Genomic DNA, 18,458 nt, shown 5'->3' with positions numbered 1-18,458 from the left:
TTTAAAAAGCAGCTAAGTATGCACAGCAACTGTATTTTAAAGGGACTTTTCACAGTGTTGGCAAAGTGCGTATTCATGTATCCCCTCTGACATGATAGACTGTAATGGCTTCGGTCTGTCATGTCAACCATCTGCATATTAAACAGTCCCTAAGTACACATTGACACAGCAGACCCTAATAGCTCTGAAGCCGTAACAATCTATTGAGTCAATAATATGCATGTTAAAGAGCATCTCCTGCACTTCCATCAATATATTTTATCTTTTCCTTAATTTGTATCTTCTTTTCATATGTATATGTGGAGTTAAGGTTTTAGGAACCTTTATCCTTTAACGTGCTGCCACAGATGTGAAACATGTGGCACAGAAAGGCATATGCAGTAGCAAAATGCTTCCCTAGTATCTGGGCCAGATCTTAAAATGAGCACTGTAATATTTTTATGCTGGCAGCACACGTTCTTCCAGATAAGGTGGAAATAGCCCCTCTTTTCTGCTGGGCCTTATCCGGTGCTGGTGAAAAGCCCAGGAAAGATTCCTGATAATTTCAAAGGGTTTGGATGGAGCCCAGTGTGATGCTACTCATTTCCTATTATACATTTCCTTCTAATTAAATGAAATAGGTCACAAGGGGAAAATGAAACAAAAGACGAATGTATTTACTTACAGCAATATCAACCCCCCCAAAAAAGACAATCAGAAACAAGAGAAAAGAGAGTCAAAATACACTGATTCTTCATTAGCTTGAAATTACGTCTGGTACCACAGTCTTAATTCATTCCTGTGTGATCCCGAGATCTTTTGTACCATGGGAGAGGGAGGCTGTTATTTAAGCATAAGAAAATGGTGACTTAACTTCTTTTGTCTAAATAGCCACAGAGAAAAAGCTTAATTTGCTTTTACCCCAACTTCACATCACTGTACCGTGGTGTGATCCTCTCACACCCTGATATAAGACTTCCCCATCTTCTTCCACTCGTGTTGCTTTCTGTAAGCATCGCAATTTGGCTCACACTTTTAAGTGAAACCAAAATGCAGTTTGTGTTTCCAAAAGGCTGACCCAGGGACAGGGAGGCCACCTGACCCTATCAGCAGATCTTACTGGCCTGAATTCCCCTCTCCTTTCCACTAATTTGACACCAATGCATCTTTGAAGCACATACGGATTTATTCCAGCATATTCTTAATCAACTTTCACACCAGTAAGGGCGGAATCCTAGTACTCTACCGGCTGCTTTCCAGGAGTGTGCAATTCGTCCTCCCTCTGCCTTGCATCATTTCATGTCCCCAGGCACACCAGCCCAGCCCATCTAATTCTGTGACCCGCTTCAAGACAGCATCCCCTAACATCATGACAAGCACTGAAGGCACCTGCCCTCTATTAAGCCTTCACAACTTTCTTCTTGTAGCCAGCAGGTTTTTTCTTCCCAATACAATGGCAGGGAAGTCAATCAGATGCCCACCTGCTTGCCCAGGAATTTACCCAGGTCTTCAAAGCCTTGGAGTAGTGCATCCACCTCATCCTACATGCCACCGTGTGTGTTTTCAGGACAGAACTTTCTGAACAGCAGGTAACGCAGTGCTCACATGCACACAGTGTTCATTATTTGAGCTTATCCACTGAAGATCTAGCAATCACATTTGGATTTGGGCAGGAGATTTTTTTTTCTAAATGAAAAATCTATTGAAAAAAATCAAAGCAAATGAACAAAAGCTAAAGGATAGGTGCCGTAAAAAAAAAGATAAAAGTCACTGAAAGTCCTGCTATCTACATTGCCAGTATTTCCTTTAGCTGAGGGAGTCAGCCCAAGTGGAGCTCTGGAAGGGTTTATTTCTGAGGGAAATGGTTCTTTGCCAGATCCCTTCTGTGATGCTGCAGTTCATTACCAAATAATAGATGAAGCTCAGTCCTCTCTCTGCAATAATATGGGTACAGCTTTGCCCCTTTGAGGAAAATGTGTCCTCCCTGGACTGTCTAAGGAGCTCTCATTTTCTATTCACTCTAGTCAATGCTGGTACTCTCTGTGTAGCACCAAGTCCCATAGCCAGGGCCAGTCCAGCCCTGGGGAAAGTAGGAATGTCACACAGCAATGACACAGCAGCTCTGGACCATATATGACACCCGCCTGATCATCTGTCTCTTCCATTTGCACTTAATGAGCCCCGCAAGCCTCTTTTCCTGTACTTACCAGAGTTACCAAGCAATGGCAAAGGAGGAGGAGGGCTGTTGGCCACGCAGCCAGAAAGAGAGTCCTTTAACACAAATCCTCTGCACTGAGGATTACCTGGCTGGGTAACACTCGGTCCAGGCAGCCAGCACTTCCAGGAATTGTTCCACTGATTTATGAGGAGAGGTCGCCCAGTTCAACCCTACGTCACAGTAACTGTTACCAGCTCCAGGCAAAACAAGAGTCACCAGCCTCAGTCAGTAAACGAGCCAGATATGGAAGGGCGATGAAGAGAGGGAGAATGAAAGAAACACAATACCACAGGCAGGGTGCTCCTTGACCCCCTAGCAACCACCTGATGAACACTGCAAGTGCAAGGTGGGCTCACCAAGAAGGGCCTTGCTTCCTCCACCTTATGCCCCTCTTGTGTAAGCCCATCCCACAGCCAGCTCCATCTGAGCCTGCCCCAGGCTGGACTGATCTTGAGCCCACCAAAGTCAAAGGAAAGATTCCCAATGACTTCAGTGATGAGGGCCCCATACCCTCAGGCAAATGTGGGAGAGCAAAATGTGGGCAGGGCTATGATTTCACTGCCTGTGTGCATAGGATGTCTTCTTCCCCACATGAAGGAAGGCTGGCCACCCTTCCCACTTCTTTGGTTCTCAGTGTTCAACACTGCACCTGGAGTTATCTTCCATTTACCAGGGAGCTGATTTAAGTGTCTGACTCAGTCACATATGTTTGGCTCCCCTATCCAGAGTAAGATTTGGCCTACTAGCTGTGAAAACAGCTTATATCACATGTGCTGCAAAGCCTAGCCAGAACAGGCTGAATAAAGGATGAAGTTTAATCATGGAAATGTTGACCTACAAATAGAGAACAAAATGTTAAACCACATGGTATAGGGTGCTGCACGCCCCAAATATCAAGGAGAGAAAGAAGAATTGAACACATTTGGAAAGTAAAGCTCACTGTTTGGGGTTTGGGGCTGTTTTTTTTTCTTTCCCTTTCTGCAGATTCAGAGAGTCAGACCCACACTGTTCCCGCTCGCAATGACACCCTAGCATCTGAAGAACAACAAGACACCCACCACAAAATGCTGCTGTTGGCTGGCACCGTCTAAAGTGGTGGGATTGGTGAGGGAGGTGAGACTGCCAAAGGAAGGCGAGTGGGGGTGTCACAGCCAGTGGGACCCGGCCACCAGCGTGACTCAGGTCTATGGGACCTGTGCAAACTGGGGTGAGGTAAACGTGAAGGGGATGAACGCCCCTTTCATCTCTCGTCCTTGAAAGCTAGCTGTGGGTTACCTCTAGCAGCTTGGGGGGGGGGGGCTCTGTCATTATTTTCACACCACCTTCCAGCTGGGGTGTTCTCACCTTTGTGGGTTTCACACAAAGAAGGGCAGCTTTTTTGGCAGAGAATCCGTTTCCATTTTTAATCACAACCATCACACAAACAGTTCATCTCACAGGACGTGAAAACTTTCTCATAGGCTTTATTTAACATCATTTGGGGGGTTGCAAAAGACGAAGAATTTTTTAAATCAACAACAGTCTTGCTTTTCAATAACTTGCAGGCTTTGTCTTTAGGTACGCTGCATTTTAGACAAACATAGTTAAGAGCAGCCGACCAGACCTTACTGACTGACAACTGTTTCTTTACAGGATTTCTGTGTGCCAAGGAGCTGGACAGTAATATCCATTTGGTATTCATGGAAAGTACTTGCAGAACAATAATGACAATAATTGCTTCTGATTCTTGTGTTTACAACATTGCCAAAGTATCATTAGAGCCTTATTTATAGATAATAATGCTTATCAATCACACATATTTGAATTTTGGAATGTATTAGATTAATATTCTTTTGTAACTTGGTTCTGCACTAATGCTATGAAAAGCACTTTCTGAATGCAGCCCACTAGGAAGGGCTCACCGCAAAAAAGTAAAAGCATCCAAGCCATCTGCAGGTGAGGGACAAAGGGCATACCTCTTCCTCAGCAGGCAAAACGCTGGAGCCGGACACGCAATTCCCAGAAGCAGATCCTTTGGACTAAAATCGGGGGCGAGCTCCTGAAAAAAAAATAGCGTGAAAGGTGTGATAGTAGTGTCGTGCTTGAGCTTGCTTTTTGATGCTCTAAGGAAGGGTTTGCTTTCTACTGATTTATAAAGAAACTGGTTTTGGGGGTGAAGAAAAGGTCCATCTATCATCCCACTCTTTAACACCCTATTCTATCTACTCCATGGGTGAGTTTAGTCTGGACCTCAGGATTCCTCATTAGTTAAGAGGTGGGTAATGAGAAATATAGCACAAAAATCACTCCTAATTTTGGTTATTAAATAATTCCAGCTTTTCTGTATCGATGTCTGCTGCAATTCAATAGCAGGAAAATGAATTTTTAAAAATTACAGTTATAACAAGCAAAAATGTCACCCAAATCTAAATATCAACTGCCATATATTCATATTCTTCTTTGTCTCCCTGTAGCCCATTACAATGCTGAAAAATAAACCAAAGCAACTGCAGTACCAAACTCCAATTTTTGGAGTGTGGCCAGCTCCATAAATTTGTGTTTAAACAAATAAAATCCATAACAGTGTAGTATGTCTTTCATTATTATTTTTTCCCCTTGCAATGGTTCTCCAAGCAAATGTAAAGAGGCTCTGTCGGTTTAGGGACCATATTTCCGTCTGCCTTTTTTTTTCCCTTTTACCCGCTGCTGATGTAACTACTATAAATGTCAGAAATTAGAGAAACTGGGAAGGGGGAGTGTGAGTGGGGTTGTATTTTATTCTGTGTGTCCATTTTGTGGTTTTTATGGCATTCCCTGCACAGTCAGGATAACCTGTTCCTCAATGTCACAGCCCCCATTGTCTCTAGGGATCTTTCACAGTGGCAGAAAAAAGAAATAATTAAAACTCAGAAGCTTTAAATTGCAAAGAACACTTGTGGCTTTGCTGCAACTCCCCCAAACTGCCTCTACCCGATATATTTTAATAGACAAAATTACAAAGTGATGGTGCCCCCTTAAAACGTGTTTCGTCCATTAATATTCTAGCGTGCTTCGCTTACTTTGTTTATAAAACGCCAGTATTGAGGTTTCCCAGGAATTTCAAAACTATCAAGACAGCCAGTGCTGAGCCCAACCCAATCATTTCTAGATGAAGACAGGACCTGAAATAAAATTAAAACCTCGCACTGCAGTTAGACATTAAACCAAAGAGCAAAGTTGAAACCAGGATGCAGAGGGGAGCCCCATCCTTACGGGTTCGGCACAAAAAAGAGGGCCTCCGCTCCCGCCCGAGTACCCCAGCTCCTGCTGGGGCTATGGGGCCAGCCTGTCCCTGGTTTTGCTGGAAGGAGGGTCCCCCAGCTTCACCTACCACTTGCAGGCAAAAAAACTATGCCTCCGAGCATGGGCACCAGGGGTGCACAGAGCTTCAGGCTGGACCCCTTTCCCACTTTTGTCTCAACACCATCAGGAAAAATGGATCCCAAAACTTGGTGGTGCTGCACCGAGAGGACTTTGATAACCAGTCACAGGTTTTGGTTCCCTTGCTTCTCCTCATCTGAAGAGGAGCCCATAACCCAGGTGAATGCGACCTTCTACAGGGTTCACCAGAGCAGAGGTGTTTACGGCATATTCTCCTCTCTCCAGCCATTGGCTGCTCCTGAAAATATTTGTTATATTTTCCTTAGGTTTCAGCACATCACAGTGGAGAAAGCTGTCCCTATAACAGGTCTTTAAAATTTATGTCTTATTCTTTCCTAACAGTCTTAAGAAATAGCTGGAAGGGTTCACTACTAAGATCCTAATTTCAGAAAGTCAAAACGTGAGCATTTAAAATCATAATTCACCCTATGCAGATTCCAGACTTCTTATTTTCTTAATTGAGCAATGAACAATAATTTCTATTATTAATGTCTGTTTTTTTCAGGGTGGTAGTGTTTCAACCGTTTCTCCTGCCTCTCTGAGGGAAAAGGCAAAGAGTTATCACATGGGGAAAGGTAGATTTATGTTTTATATTCGTAGGGCTGATGCTAAACCTATACAAAGATAAAAACAGAAATTTCCAGTGATAGTATTTTGCTTTTTTTTTTCCGCTTTGCTTTTTTTTTTCAGCCAGAGGTACCAGAAGTCAGATTTCTGGGCCCACATTTGAGTTCCTAAAGAAAAGTGGCCACATTTTTTATATAATACTGACTTTTCACAGTTCTCACTGAAGTCAAATGAAGGCGTAAACACCCAATGCCCTTGAAAAATAGTCCCTTTCCTGAAGTACCCCTTTCCTACACCTGTATGAACCCCCAGTATGACAAGGCTAGCCCTCCTGCACAAAATAAGTAAATGACCCTACAAACCCTGCTAACATATCCCATCCATTTCAGCACAAGTTTGAGCATGAAGAATCAGGTCTCAAGAAAATCCACTCAATGACCAGTAAAAACACCTTCCTAAAGTTAAATGGGGTTAATACAGGCTACATTTTTGGATTTCTAGATATGGGACATGAAAATTGAGACAGCTAAGTTTCAGGTAACTTGTTCGCTAATTGTATCTCAGTGGTCACAAAACATTAAAAATGAACATTCAACTGGAAAAGATCTAAACAGAGAGAGTTTCAAACCTGTATTTTTGTCATACCTTTTTATTTGCTATATTTCTCACTAGAACAATATTATTCTGTTTGTATTTAGTGTTAGGTTTATCATCAAATAGCTATTCTTTCTGCTATCAGATTGCGTGACTTTGTATATTTATCCCTCCAGACGCATGGCAGGAACATTTCTTTTCCTTATTTTTATATCATCTACAGCAACTAAAATTTGGAATTTGCAGTTTCACATCATCTTCATAGAACTCTAAGACACAAGCAGGAATACAAACAAAAACATACCTTTTCATCAAGCAACCTGCTAACCAAAAGGAGAAAGAAAATAATCGCATATTTCTAAATAGTCCTGTAGGATTCATATACTTTTACTATGTGCTATGTATTGTATAGTTCCTCCCTCTGTTGTGACATCTCTGATTACTTTAAAAAAAAACTTTCAAAAACGTTAAGGCACAAACCTTTGTATGGAGTACTTTTAGTATGCTTTTTATTCTGACAAGGTTAATAATTATCCTATAAGCATGACACAGTGTTTTAAAATGTTGTTTCTGCTATGAGCTAGCATTGTGCATATGGGTATAAATGTGGAAAGAAAGGTTATTTCACAGTAGAGAAATGTATATTTAAACAAATTGTGATAAAATGGTGAAACTGTTTAAAGAGGAAAAGTTGAGGGGTTTCTTCCCCATCACAGTTATTCTGAACCCAAAATACCAGTAGCCAATTTCAGAAGGGCACTGACATTTGTAATGAAAACACGAGCTACTGAAATTAGTCTGAGATAATTGAGAGAATAATAGCAAATGTCCCAGGGCTTTGGGCAAAAGTGGCCAGAAAGAGATCCGCTGTGTGGCAGGTGTCAAGCGTGTCCCCCCATCACCAACAACCTGCCTTCTTTTGTGGCACCTGTGACTAGCTCCTAGTGGGAAACAGGTTATGGACTAACCATGCTTTGTGCTGTCCATCAGTAAGACAGCCCCTAAGTGCTTACAGTCCTCATGACAGCCTTAGTCTTCCCTAGAGCATGCAAGTGCTCTTTTCACAAGCTCATACACACCCAGCACTTCCCAATGGTGCAAAGACACCTTTTTTTTGCCCAACTGTTCAAAATGCCCAGTCATATGTATTCTGTGTACCATATGTAGCGACTACCATTGGGGCTGGCCTGGTTGGCCGGAGCCAAGCTGGGTAGGATCTAACCTTTAGAAGGCTTAGGCACTAGGACAAGGTCAATGTGGCCCTCAGACCTAACTCCATCCACACCAAACAAATGCAAAAATAATCTCTCAGCTGATATGAAGGTCTCATGGAGGTACAGAGGGTCAGATCCTGCTCATTCCAAGGAGGCAAACCTCTGGATGGCTTCAATGAACAGGACAAGCAGGATTTAACTCATCTTAAGGGGCACAAGATTTGTCTTCCAGAGGCTGAGCTGTACCAGCTTGTTGAAGCAGGGCAGTGTCAAACACTGGAGTCAACAGGCTGTGTACTGAGGAGTTAACCAAGGGCTACGCTTTCTCCCTACTAAAACTAACTGCAAGGCAGGCGGTGGTACTGCAATTTGCCCGAGCTTTCATGCTGGGCTTCAACCCTGCTACCTGCTTTCTACTAACCTTCCTTGCAGGAGTAATTTTTAAATCATGTAATGCCAAGTGCCAGAGGGCTCGCTTTTTACAACATCAAGTTGAATCGCATCAACTCCCATTCTAAATTTAAAATATGATTGCATTACTTCACTTTATACTTTTTATAAAGGTCCCGTTGTGGTGAAGTTTCACAAGGTATAAAAGCCCAGGCAGGTATGATGGGCCATATCAATTCATTTCATCTCATTAATCAGCTGCTTAAAAATGTTTTCCTTGCAGCACAGCAGAAAAATAAAATAAATGTTCTTTTTTATCACTTCCCAAATTAAATTCATATTCCATAATGACCATATTTCATGTGCAAAATAACAAAATATGCTTACATACTTGACTTCACTTCTTTAGTGAATTGCTTCATTTGTAAAATGTTGCATATGAAATTGGAGCCTAAAATGAATTACTTGTTTTTTCTTGATATGAAACCTTGTTTAAGTTCACAGCAATTTTAAATATGATACATTTAAAATATTAATATTTCCCATATATTATTCACTGACTTTCAGGTTTCATCTCAAGTTAGTGGCACTTCATATTTCAAAGGAAGGAGTGTTTCTTTTTTTTTTCAGTACTAATGTTCTATTAATTCACTTTGTAATATCATTCTGGTTCAGACAAATGAAATTGCACTAAATTGCTTATGCCAAGAATCTTGCTAAAGTAGTTGGCATTATATAAAATTCCATATTCCATTACTATTTTATACATGTTTATCTCTGTAGCATCTTTTTAGGCATAATTCATAGCCCTGCTTCGTTAGCTCTCGAAAGACAAATATAAGCACAAATATTTTTACGCTGAGATGGGGGTGTATGTAGATATTTACAGTGAAGCCTGTAACTTACGGGACTTTTGCAAGGCACTAGATGCAAACTCCCAGTGAACTACCTTAACAGCTTTTCCTTTATGAACGTTCTTATTTTGAGTAGCTTTCCCTCCCAGAATGTATTTCACCACACACGTGTATAAACACACATGCACGCACACATACACGCTTGTGAAAAATAAACGTGTGTGCAGGCAGAAATACTCAAAATGCCTCATATGCATATTATGCAACGTATGCCATTCATGTAACCATTATATATATAAATAAAATTCATTTTATAGATGCTAACAAAAGATGGGAAGGAAGTCCTTAACAGACCTATAAAGGCCTAAACATAGATGGACCCTTCATCACATCCAAAGAACTGAAAGAACTGTGGATATAAACCAGAATTTTTTTATATGACCACGTATCTTTTATAAGCTTTCCATAAAGTCCACATGGCCAGATAACTATTTCCAGAGATGTGGATGGAACTTACACCTGGACAGGCTGGAAATCTTTAATGAGTAAAACAGCATTTAACCCTATGAAATGCCTTTCAGGAGTGAAGTATTATAAAGTGCTGGAGCAAGAGTAGCAAACAGCAGCAAAATCACCTGTAAATAGTAAGGAACTATAAATATACCTCAGTATTTCCACAGACGACTTTCTCTAATAGTCATCAAAAACAGATGCTTGGGAGCTAGAAATCCAACTCCAAGGAATGCAGATTAACACGTTTATATGAATTTATAGTCTGTGCCTTAAAGTTTAAGTTTGTAACATTGTTAATAACATATGCTCCTTTTGCAGTTCCCAGTGTTTGCTCTCTGCAATTTGCAAAATAAGATATTTTTTTCTCTCTAAATTTTATGAAAAAAAAAACAACACTGAAATTTGCAAAATAACTGATGCAAATCCCTGTCACTTGTGAACACAATGAAATTATACACAGAAGAGCAAATACAGGAGAGATTCCTCCTCAGAAACAGAAATGAATTCCCTGTTCCTATACAATCCTCAAACGCCAGGATTTTGAAATATGAATTAGACCTCAAATGCAAATTAACCTCGGAAGGGGGGGAGAGGGTAAAAAAGAAAAAACAAATCTGAGAGACATACCAAGTCAAACGCTCCTTTTTCTGCCTATCTCGTCCTCAATGGTAAAATAGGCTAAACAAAACAAGTGCACATCATCAAGACAGAGCCAATTAAGGACAGGAAAGCGGGGAAGGTTAGGGTAAGGAGGGGAGGAAGGCACCTTACTGAGCGCACGGGGAGTGGGAGAGCAGTATTCCCCCACACCTACCTTACGGGGGCTCAAAGGAAGACAACCGGGGTAAATTGGAACCAGCTTTGATTTTTGTCATCCGGTTGCACCCGGGATGCGGGAGAAAAGGCGGGGGGGGGGGGGGGGGGAAGGAATCGGTCTGGGAGGGAGTGGAAGGGAGATAAAAAAGAAGGGGGATATACCGAGCGAGGGTGCCAAACGGTATGCAAATGAATGGGTTTTTTGGGGGATGGTGGGTGGGGTGCGGGCTCTTTTAGGATAAGAGGGGAGTAGAGGAAAGGAGGCACCGTCAGTGGCGGGGTGAGTGGGTCCCCACCCGCACGCTCCGCACACGCGTGGGGGAAGCCGAGTGGAGTCTTGCGGGGAAGGGCGGGAGCCCCGTCGAGGGGAGCGGGGCAGCGCTGCCGGCTGTTGGGGGGAGGAAGCGTACGGAGGAGCGCGGAGCCGCCGCTACGCCGTGTCGGCGGCGGGCAGGAGCGGGCGGGGTGCGGAGGCTTCCCCTTCCCGGGAGCGGGGGTGCTCCAAATGGGGGGTGGGGGGGGAGGTGAGGGGCCGCTCCCTCTACCCCTCCTTCATTCATCGCCTCCCCCCAGCCCCCCTCCCCCGCTGCTCCCCCCGGCCCGGCTGCCTCACCGCTCCCGGCGGCTCCCCGCTTGGAAATGGAGACCGGCAACTCTCACCAGAGCTCACCAGCATCCCACGGTCCTGAAGAAGGAGTTTGGGGCGTCGGGGGGAAGCGGTCGGGGGGGGGGGGGGTGTTTGAGAGTGACGGTGAGGCGAGGAGGAGGAGGAAGGAAGAAGGCTGGGAAGAAGGGGGTGGGGGGAGACGGCGCTCCTGAAATGGAGCCAGCCCAAACGGGAGACGATGCTGGAGCAGGGGCTGCGTCATTTCGGGGCTGTGAGAGGGCTCAGCTTCCCCCCTCTCCCTGCTCACAGGCAGGAGGGGCAGGACAGGGCCCTCTCCGCAAGCCCCCGGGGAAGGGACAGGCAGGAAAACCCCACTCCAGGAGAAAGGATAAGCCACCTTCGGTCTGCCTAGCGATTCCAGGAAATAAAGGGCAGGGAGAGGCGTGCGGGGTCGCTGGGCAGGACCGGTCACGGTCACGAGTGGAGGTCCTCGGAGGGGCCGGCTCCCGCGGGGGGAAACGGAGTGTCACGGCCGGATGGGCTGCCGGGAGGGCGGGGGTAGGAAGAATGATCGGCATTTATAACTGCGGGGGAAGCTCGCAGCCTTTCAAAGAGTTTCATCTGGGTGAGTGGAAATGCCTTCTGCCCCTTTCACTTTTGGAAGTGCAGCGGTCTTTTAGAGGGAGGAAGCAATTTATTATTTTTTCCCTGCTGGACAGTGGGTCTCTTTGAGCTTACTGTCATGTCCTACGGCTGCAATTACAAACAAACTTTCCTTCTGCAGAGAGGAAGTAGCTGAGACTGAGGGTCTGAAGCTAGCGAGTGGCCAGCAGCTACCCCAGCCTTCACTGGCCCTTGCCAAGAAGCAACGGGAGGCAGTGGCCTGGCCCTGCGCAGAGGGGCTGTGGGTGCAGCACTGTGCATGTCCAAGGCAGAATAACGGCCTGGGAACACCTTTCCTTGTTTCAATTATACCCGCCTGGTCCAAGGCAGCTTCCTTTTGAAGCTCGTCCTCTCAGAAGCTTTCTAACCACAGCTTCAGATGTTCATGTGAATGTATTATTTTATTATTGTTATTATTTCCCTACCAGCCCATGGTATCAGCTTTAAAAAGTAAAGCTGCTCGTAGTGGGGCTGAGATCGCAGGTGCCACCACAGAGGCCCATGGTAAGCATCACTAAAAAGCAAGAGAAAACAGAGTCCCCAGGCAAGACTACAGTGCTGGTACACAACCATGTACAGCCTCATTCCAGCCTTCTACAGCACCTGCCACAGCAAAAGTGGCCAATGCAATGTCCTTAAAACACTGACCATGGTCATTATTATTATGTGCATGCAGATTTTTGCTTATTTAATGACTCTGCATTTGTGTGTATGCAATACAAGTGTGCTTGCACACACATATCTATGTGTACGTATATATTCAATAGTGATGAGCCTGTTAAACTGAGCAGTGATTTCTCTACTACAGATAGCTGTATAATACACACGCATAGCAATGATACCTAAGGTGTTTGGGGGTGGGGATGCATAATATCTTATAAATTTGAAGTTTTTATCAGGCAGAGCAGATTACTTTAAGCGTTCAATTTCTCAGCGATCCAATTTTATTAGGATTTACTATCATTTGTGCTGCACACCCCTGGGGAAATAATGCTTTGATTAATGTAATCCTGGGCTGGGATCTGCCACATGCCCCTCTCCCAAGAGAAGGGCCCTGTTTGACAAACAAAAACAGAGCAGCAACTATTGCAATCTGCACTCACCTTTCAAAAGCACACAGATCCACAGGCACACACACACACAAAATATAACCCCCGCCTCCCCCCGACCCTAAGTACAATAACAGCATCTCAAAACAATGTGAGATTATTCATTTGCACACAATGCCTCTGATTCAGTGTGGGCTGTACAGTCCAGCCCTCAACTGCACAGAGCCAGCCCAAAAAGGATCCTGCTCTGTCCCCCACTGAGAAGCTGAAGCATCTCTGGGAAGCTCAATGCCTCTCTGTATTTCAGGCTCTCCTTGGGCTCACAACATTTCTGCCTCTTTGTTTCCCACTGCAGGCCTTGACGCAAACCGATTCCAAGTCTGCTCCTTCAACCCACCGGCAGCCCAGGGGCCCGAGAAGCTGGCTGTCCCTGCGAGGCTCCCTGGCACCCACCTGGGGGAACATGTTCCTCCTTAAACGGGCCCTGGTAAGTGAATCACAGCCAGCTACTCCGCTCAGCTCACAGGAAGAGGGTAGGGGGGACACCCATAAAACAACCTCAAACAGAAAGTCATGTCACATACATTTTTAAAGAGAAGAAAGAAAGTATTCCTCCGCCTTTGGGGGTTCCTTGGGTTTGAGCAGCTTTGTTCCAGCCACCACCACCACCCCCACCCCACCCCCCCCCATCCCTTCTGTTTGTGTCACAGGCTGGCAGGAACAATAGCGTTTAAACAGGAATAAACATGCCCAGAGCCCAGCCCCGAAGAAAGCTTTCTCTTCCTTTACATCCCTAGGTGAACTGACCGGTGCTTCCCCTTTTCCTCCTCCTCACCTCTCCCCCTTAAAATGACTCCCAGCAGCTTAAATAGCAGTTTAATGTTGATTTTCTCCCTCCTATTTTTCCCTTCCTGTTCCCCCTCCCCGCAACAAAGCGGGTCCCACTGCGCCTGAGAAGGACACCCAGTCCCCAGAAAGAGGGCTCTGGCCGCACTTGAGACACTTTATTCCAAGTCCGAATTAATAAATCCAGGGGAGGAAGGAGGGGAGGGAGGGATCTCCAAGCTGGAGATGAGAAGGGATGCGGTTTGCGCAGGGGTTTTCAATAAGATGCTGCTTTCTTCTTCGTGTTTACCCACTGACCCCCAGTACGGTGACTCAGCGATTACCGAGCACTGGGTGTCTAGGGGGGAGGGCTTCCCCCCCTTACTCCTCCTTTTCTTTCCTGATGAAAAACGTTGCAATTACATTTCTGCATGCTGATCTGAGAGTTCAAATAACCAGCCTTAACCGCGTTATCAGGCGCTTGATAAAGAAGGAAGGAGGGGTGAAGGGGAGAGAGGAACAAATCTAGGCGTATGTACGTCTGAGCTTACGTATACCTATATATCCGTACAGTTACATATGTAGATAGATACATGTTTAAATGAAAGACTGCTAGAAGAAGAGATCGGCTGTTGTTCGGCCTGAGTCCCTGCAACCGAGCAGTTGAGGGAAGAGCCTCAGTTTAAAACAGCAGCAACCAAACGAGGGAAGGAGGAGATAGAGTCGCAAATCACTCCTGGGAAAAGTCATTTGGACCCAGTCTCTGGGTTTTCCCAGGACAAACTGACTCTCCTGCCGGACTTGATCCAGTTTTCCCGCTCCCTCCTCCCACCCCGGTGGGGGATCCATCCCTATTTCGCATTTTGCCTGCCTGGCAGTGGCTCCCTCTCCCCTCGCGCCCCGCCTGGGCGGGCGTTTTCTGACACCGCTGCGCGCCCGCGGCCAGCTTCGCGCTCGCGGAAAGGCCGGCAGAGGAGGGGAGGCCGCTGGGTGGTGGCGGGGCCCCCGCCGGTATTTCGGGTCCCCGCCTTTACCCTCCCCCTTTTTCCCCCCTCCCCCCTCCGATCCCCCCCCCAGCTCTTCGCTAGCGGCAAGAAATTGTTTCAGAAGTCGGGCGGCGGGACTGAATTCCGAGAGGGAAAGAGGGAATAAATGCGAGAAGATGATGAATAAAGTTAACTTTTGACTGTAGGAGTCATGATGGAGTTGAGCGAAGCGGCAGGGAAATATGTCATTTAATCCCAGGGCTACCGTAAGTCCCTTTTATCAAACATCGTGATGCTGGAATTATACTGCTGTAAAAGCGACTGAGTACTTAGAAGTATCCAGCATCAGGCACAAATACAGAGATGGGAGGAACGGGTGTAAAACGAACGCGCCTACAAACTAACCACACGACCATGAAAAGCCCAAGCGGATTAGATAAATATAAATAGGTGTGCCTTAAAAAAAAAAAGAAAAAGCCCGGTAAAACTGGAGCTGCTGCATTCACGCAACGAGAACAGAGAGCGTGTGCGTGTTTGTGTGCAATGCCAAAAAGAGCAGCCTTAAGGTTGACCTACTGCAATCTGCACTGAGCTCCTCAGACAATAGCCAAGTTCAAATGTCAAAAAATCTAATAATAAAAACCAGACCTGCCAAACTGCACGAACTGTTTCCTGGTGTATCACAATTATTCACCCTCTTATCCACTAAGAGACTGCCAGTCCTTATGCACCTAAAAGAAAAATCTATGAAATGCATATGGATCTTTCTTCCCCCCCCCCCCCCCCCCTTTCTTTTTTTTCATGTGTGAAACGCTATTGAGATGGCAAGCACGCAAATCGGGATGATATCATGTTTAATAAAAGCGGGGATAAGGTTTTCACAGTCTCCTTTAAAAGGCTCCAACTTGTAAATCCCCTTTTTACGTCGCTACATGCACAATAATTCTTATAAATAAAAATCTACATGTTCAAGAAGCTGGATTGGAACTATATAGCCCTCTGATTTTAACATCGGTGGGAGCATTAGCTTTCCATCATACGTAATGTGTCTCCGTTGAGCTCAAGACAACAGATAGATTCTTCCATTCATTTGGCAACTTTCCTTACAGTCCGTGAGAGGTGAACGCCGAGCATGACACCTCGGGAAATACCAGAATTATGCGGCTGGGAAGCAAAGGACCCCGGATTTAACAGCTCTCCCGCTTTGCAAGGGCGGTTCTGTGTTATTGTCCTAATTTCTTACAGAACCCGAGGTGCTCTGTTATACTCAAAAGAAAAAATAAGATTCCGAGTGAAGCCTTCAGAATAAAAGGTGCGGAGAGATGATCCGCCTGCCTATTGTGTCCCGTTATTATCGCCAGCCTTTAAAAGTAACCCATGTGTTTTGCTCTTTCCTCCAGGCTGGTTAGTGTAACATTCCCGGGGCAGCTACCACCCGGCTCCTATGAACTACAGTGGGGGGAAGCTTGAGAAACCCCGGGCAGATCCCATTAGCCAAGGCGGCTGCGGCTCTGGAAGCCAGTCAACTTCGCTCTTCCAGCTGACTGCTGGATTATGCCCGGATGAGTTTTACATATAGCAGGCTGTATACGGAGTATGTCTTTATGTTTAACATTTTAATTTGGGCATGCTAATTAGACATTCGGTCCCCACGGTTATATCAGTAGATACCTAATCATTTCCCACTAGAAGTAAAGGAATACTCAAGACGGTAAACACTCTACTTTCTTTCCCTAGCTCAGCTACAGCATCGCTTCTTACATCCCTCTTCCAGAGGCGTCCCTTCGAACAAAATAGGCATTTATTAAATGAAAGGGAGCGGGGGGGGGGGGGGGGGGGGGAATGGAAAAAAATTGCTCCCTGTAGCACTCTTACAATTGAGGTGCGGAGACCCGGCAATCCTGGCCGATCCAGGCTTTTTGGAGGTCAGGCAGCAAAGTAGTTCGAGCTTTGCCGAGTTAACTTGTTGCTCTATTTAGCCTGAAGTTTTTGCTGGTCGCTTGCGGTACCCCGAAGCTGCTGACTGAGGGAGGCACAGCGCAGGGAGCTGCGCTTCGAACTTTGGTGCTATTAAAAATACAACGCAGGGCACACTTGGGGGGACTGGGGGGTGAGGGGAGGCAGAGGGAACCGGGGGGGAGGAAATCCGCTTTGTCCCAAAACCGAGCTGATGGACTTTGCGGGGTCTCTTCCAACTCAAAAACCCACCCGCTGATGAGGCGAGGGAAATGTTCACTTAACTACGGCAAATCTCGAGTAAGCGACCACGTTTCTGAGAAGAATTGCGCTCTGGAAATGTGTTTTACTAGTCTGGAATATTGCTAGTGCTTATTTCGCCAAACGTGGTAGGTGGAAAGTTTTGTTCATGTAAATATCTCAATCTTTTTCCCGCACGGTCAATACAGACGGAGACTCGACTCCGTTTTCCAAACGAAGACCCACAAACACTTTAAATGAAAAGTTTATGTTCGTGTAGGTCGTTTCCTCTCTTCAATTTCTTTTCTCTCCCCCCCCCCATCATTTTTTTTTTTCCCCATCTTTTTCTGTATGTGTGTGTAAGTGTTAGGTTTTTAGGCGGGGAGCTCATCTTGCCAGGATCTATCATATTTATGGGCTGTGTGATTTCCAGGGCTCCAATTGGTCTTTCCTTTATGGAGGCAAGGAATAAAACTTTCCCAGTCGGACGGAAACTGCTGGGGCTCCAGAGGAGGGGAACAAAGTGGCTTCAATTCTCCCCTCAGCCCCGGGGCCACCTCTTCCCACCTCCCGCTCCGGGGGCTGCCGGGGACATTCCCCCTCCCCCCCTTGCAGGTGCGCTAGGGGATGCTGCAGCCACGCTTGTCCGTGTGCCCAGCATCGTACCGTGTTTAGGGAGGAATACCGCAAGAAAAACTAAATTTCTCCTTCCTACCCACTCTTGCAGCCACTTAGGAGGGAAACGGAGGAAAGAAGAGGGCGCCTGGGGTAAGGGACTGAGCCTACGTGTGTTTGGAAAGGGACAGAGAGCCGGAGCGGTGCCGAGTTGCGGCCGCCGTCGATGTGTGTCGGTTTTAGTTGAGGTTGGTGTCCGCGAGTGTCCCGGGCGGCGACAACGTGTGCCCGGTGTGCGGCCGGTGCAGGCAGGGCGGGAAACAGGGGGGGCGACGCTGGCACTCACAGGTAGAGAAGTTTGGGGGGAAACATAGAAGGAGGGGCCACCTTGGGGGTGGGCAGAGAAAAAGAAAGAAAATAAAAAAAAAGCTACTTTTCGATGTTTAATACTGTGATTAAATATTAAATGATGTAAAAAAAAACACAAACAAAACGAGTTGCTTTACAGCACCCTCAGGGGCTTAAGTGCCTTACGTGGGACAAAAAAACCCAGCCAAACCTGCGTGGCACCTCAGGCTCTCCCCAGCTTCCATGCCCGTGCCTGTGTTTAATGAGCTGCTCTCGCTCCTTCGCAGGCCCCGGGTCGGTTGGAGGCATCGCACCAACCGGACCACTTTTGGGGCGGCCTTTTAATGGGCAGCAACCTCCCTCATCTCCTTTCCCACCCCGATTCCCCCAGCCCGCAGTTCCTATACACTCCACTCGGCTACCGCCTTGCCGGCCCCGGGAATTTTGGGGCTCTCCTCTCCCGGCCGTGGTGCCTGGGGGGAATTGGGGAGCAAAGGCCTGGACTGGAGGACAACCAAACCTGCCCCCCTTACTCCCCTTCCCAGGACGGGCCGGGGGGGGGGGGGGGGGTGGTGTAGAGACGGACGAGGCCGTCCATGGCGCCCCCTGGCGGTCGTCAGTCGCC

The 18,458-nt window shown here is 46.3% G+C and overlaps 1 protein-coding gene and 1 long non-coding RNA gene across 13 annotated transcripts in view; one reads left to right on the top strand and one right to left on the bottom strand.

Moving 5' to 3' along the window:
* Positions 1–11,317, bottom strand: part of LOC133272476 (uncharacterized) — a 30,177-nt gene extending 18,860 nt beyond the window's left edge. For 3 of the 7 annotated variants that reach the window (XR_009744439.1, XR_009744438.1, XR_009744440.1), the window contains exons 1-3: positions 11,158–11,317; positions 10,356–10,406; positions 4,153–4,235 (exon numbers count right to left, since the gene is read on the bottom strand). This is a non-coding gene — a long non-coding RNA (uncharacterized LOC133272476). Of the gene's footprint in view, positions 1–4,152; positions 4,236–10,355; positions 10,407–10,499; positions 10,523–10,542; positions 10,608–11,157 lie in introns of those variants that run through there. The other 4 variants (XR_009744441.1, XR_009744442.1, XR_009744443.1 and 1 more) reach the window with 4 other exon arrangements.
* Positions 10,478–17,810, top strand: LOC133272475 (collagen alpha-2(VIII) chain-like). Of its 6 annotated transcripts, XR_009744433.1 has the most exons (5): positions 11,130–11,226; positions 12,243–12,431; positions 13,219–13,350; positions 15,784–15,986; positions 16,075–17,810. XR_009744433.1 is itself a non-coding variant. In XM_061459609.1 (3 exons), the coding sequence occupies exons 1-2, from the start codon at positions 11,365–11,367 to the stop codon at positions 13,338–13,340; spliced, it is 534 nt and encodes a 177-aa protein (XP_061315593.1). In that variant the 5' UTR covers positions 11,302–11,364; the 3' UTR covers positions 13,341–13,350; positions 15,784–16,063. The 6 variants fall into 6 exon arrangements, 1 of the variants encoding a protein (XP_061315593.1); XR_009744436.1 differs by lacking the exons at positions 11,130–11,226; positions 12,243–12,431 and adding an exon at positions 10,478–10,572; XR_009744437.1 differs by lacking the exons at positions 11,130–11,226; positions 12,243–12,431 and adding an exon at positions 10,654–10,725.
* Positions 17,811–18,458: the final 648 nt, after the last annotated feature.

This window comes from Pezoporus flaviventris, unplaced genomic scaffold (assembly GCF_033815535.1).
Source record: "Pezoporus flaviventris isolate CSIRO_AGI_PZ_B2104156 unplaced genomic scaffold, CSIRO_AGI_Pfla_v1 ptg000030l, whole genome shotgun sequence".
In the NCBI taxonomy this organism is placed as follows: domain Eukaryota; kingdom Metazoa; phylum Chordata; class Aves; order Psittaciformes; family Psittacidae; genus Pezoporus; species Pezoporus flaviventris.
This window is presented reverse-complemented; position numbering and strand designations above follow the sequence as displayed.

Excerpts from the sequence above, each read along its gene's own strand:
- LOC133272475 (XM_061459609.1), top strand. The coding sequence starts at position 11,365 with ATGGAGCCAGCCCAAACGGGAGACGATGCTGGAGCAGGGGCTGCGTCA. Across the intron at positions 11,777-13,218 it reads TTTCAAAGAGTTTCATCTGG|GCCTTGACGCAAACCGATTC; the intron begins GTGAGTGGAAAT and ends TTCCCACTGCAG.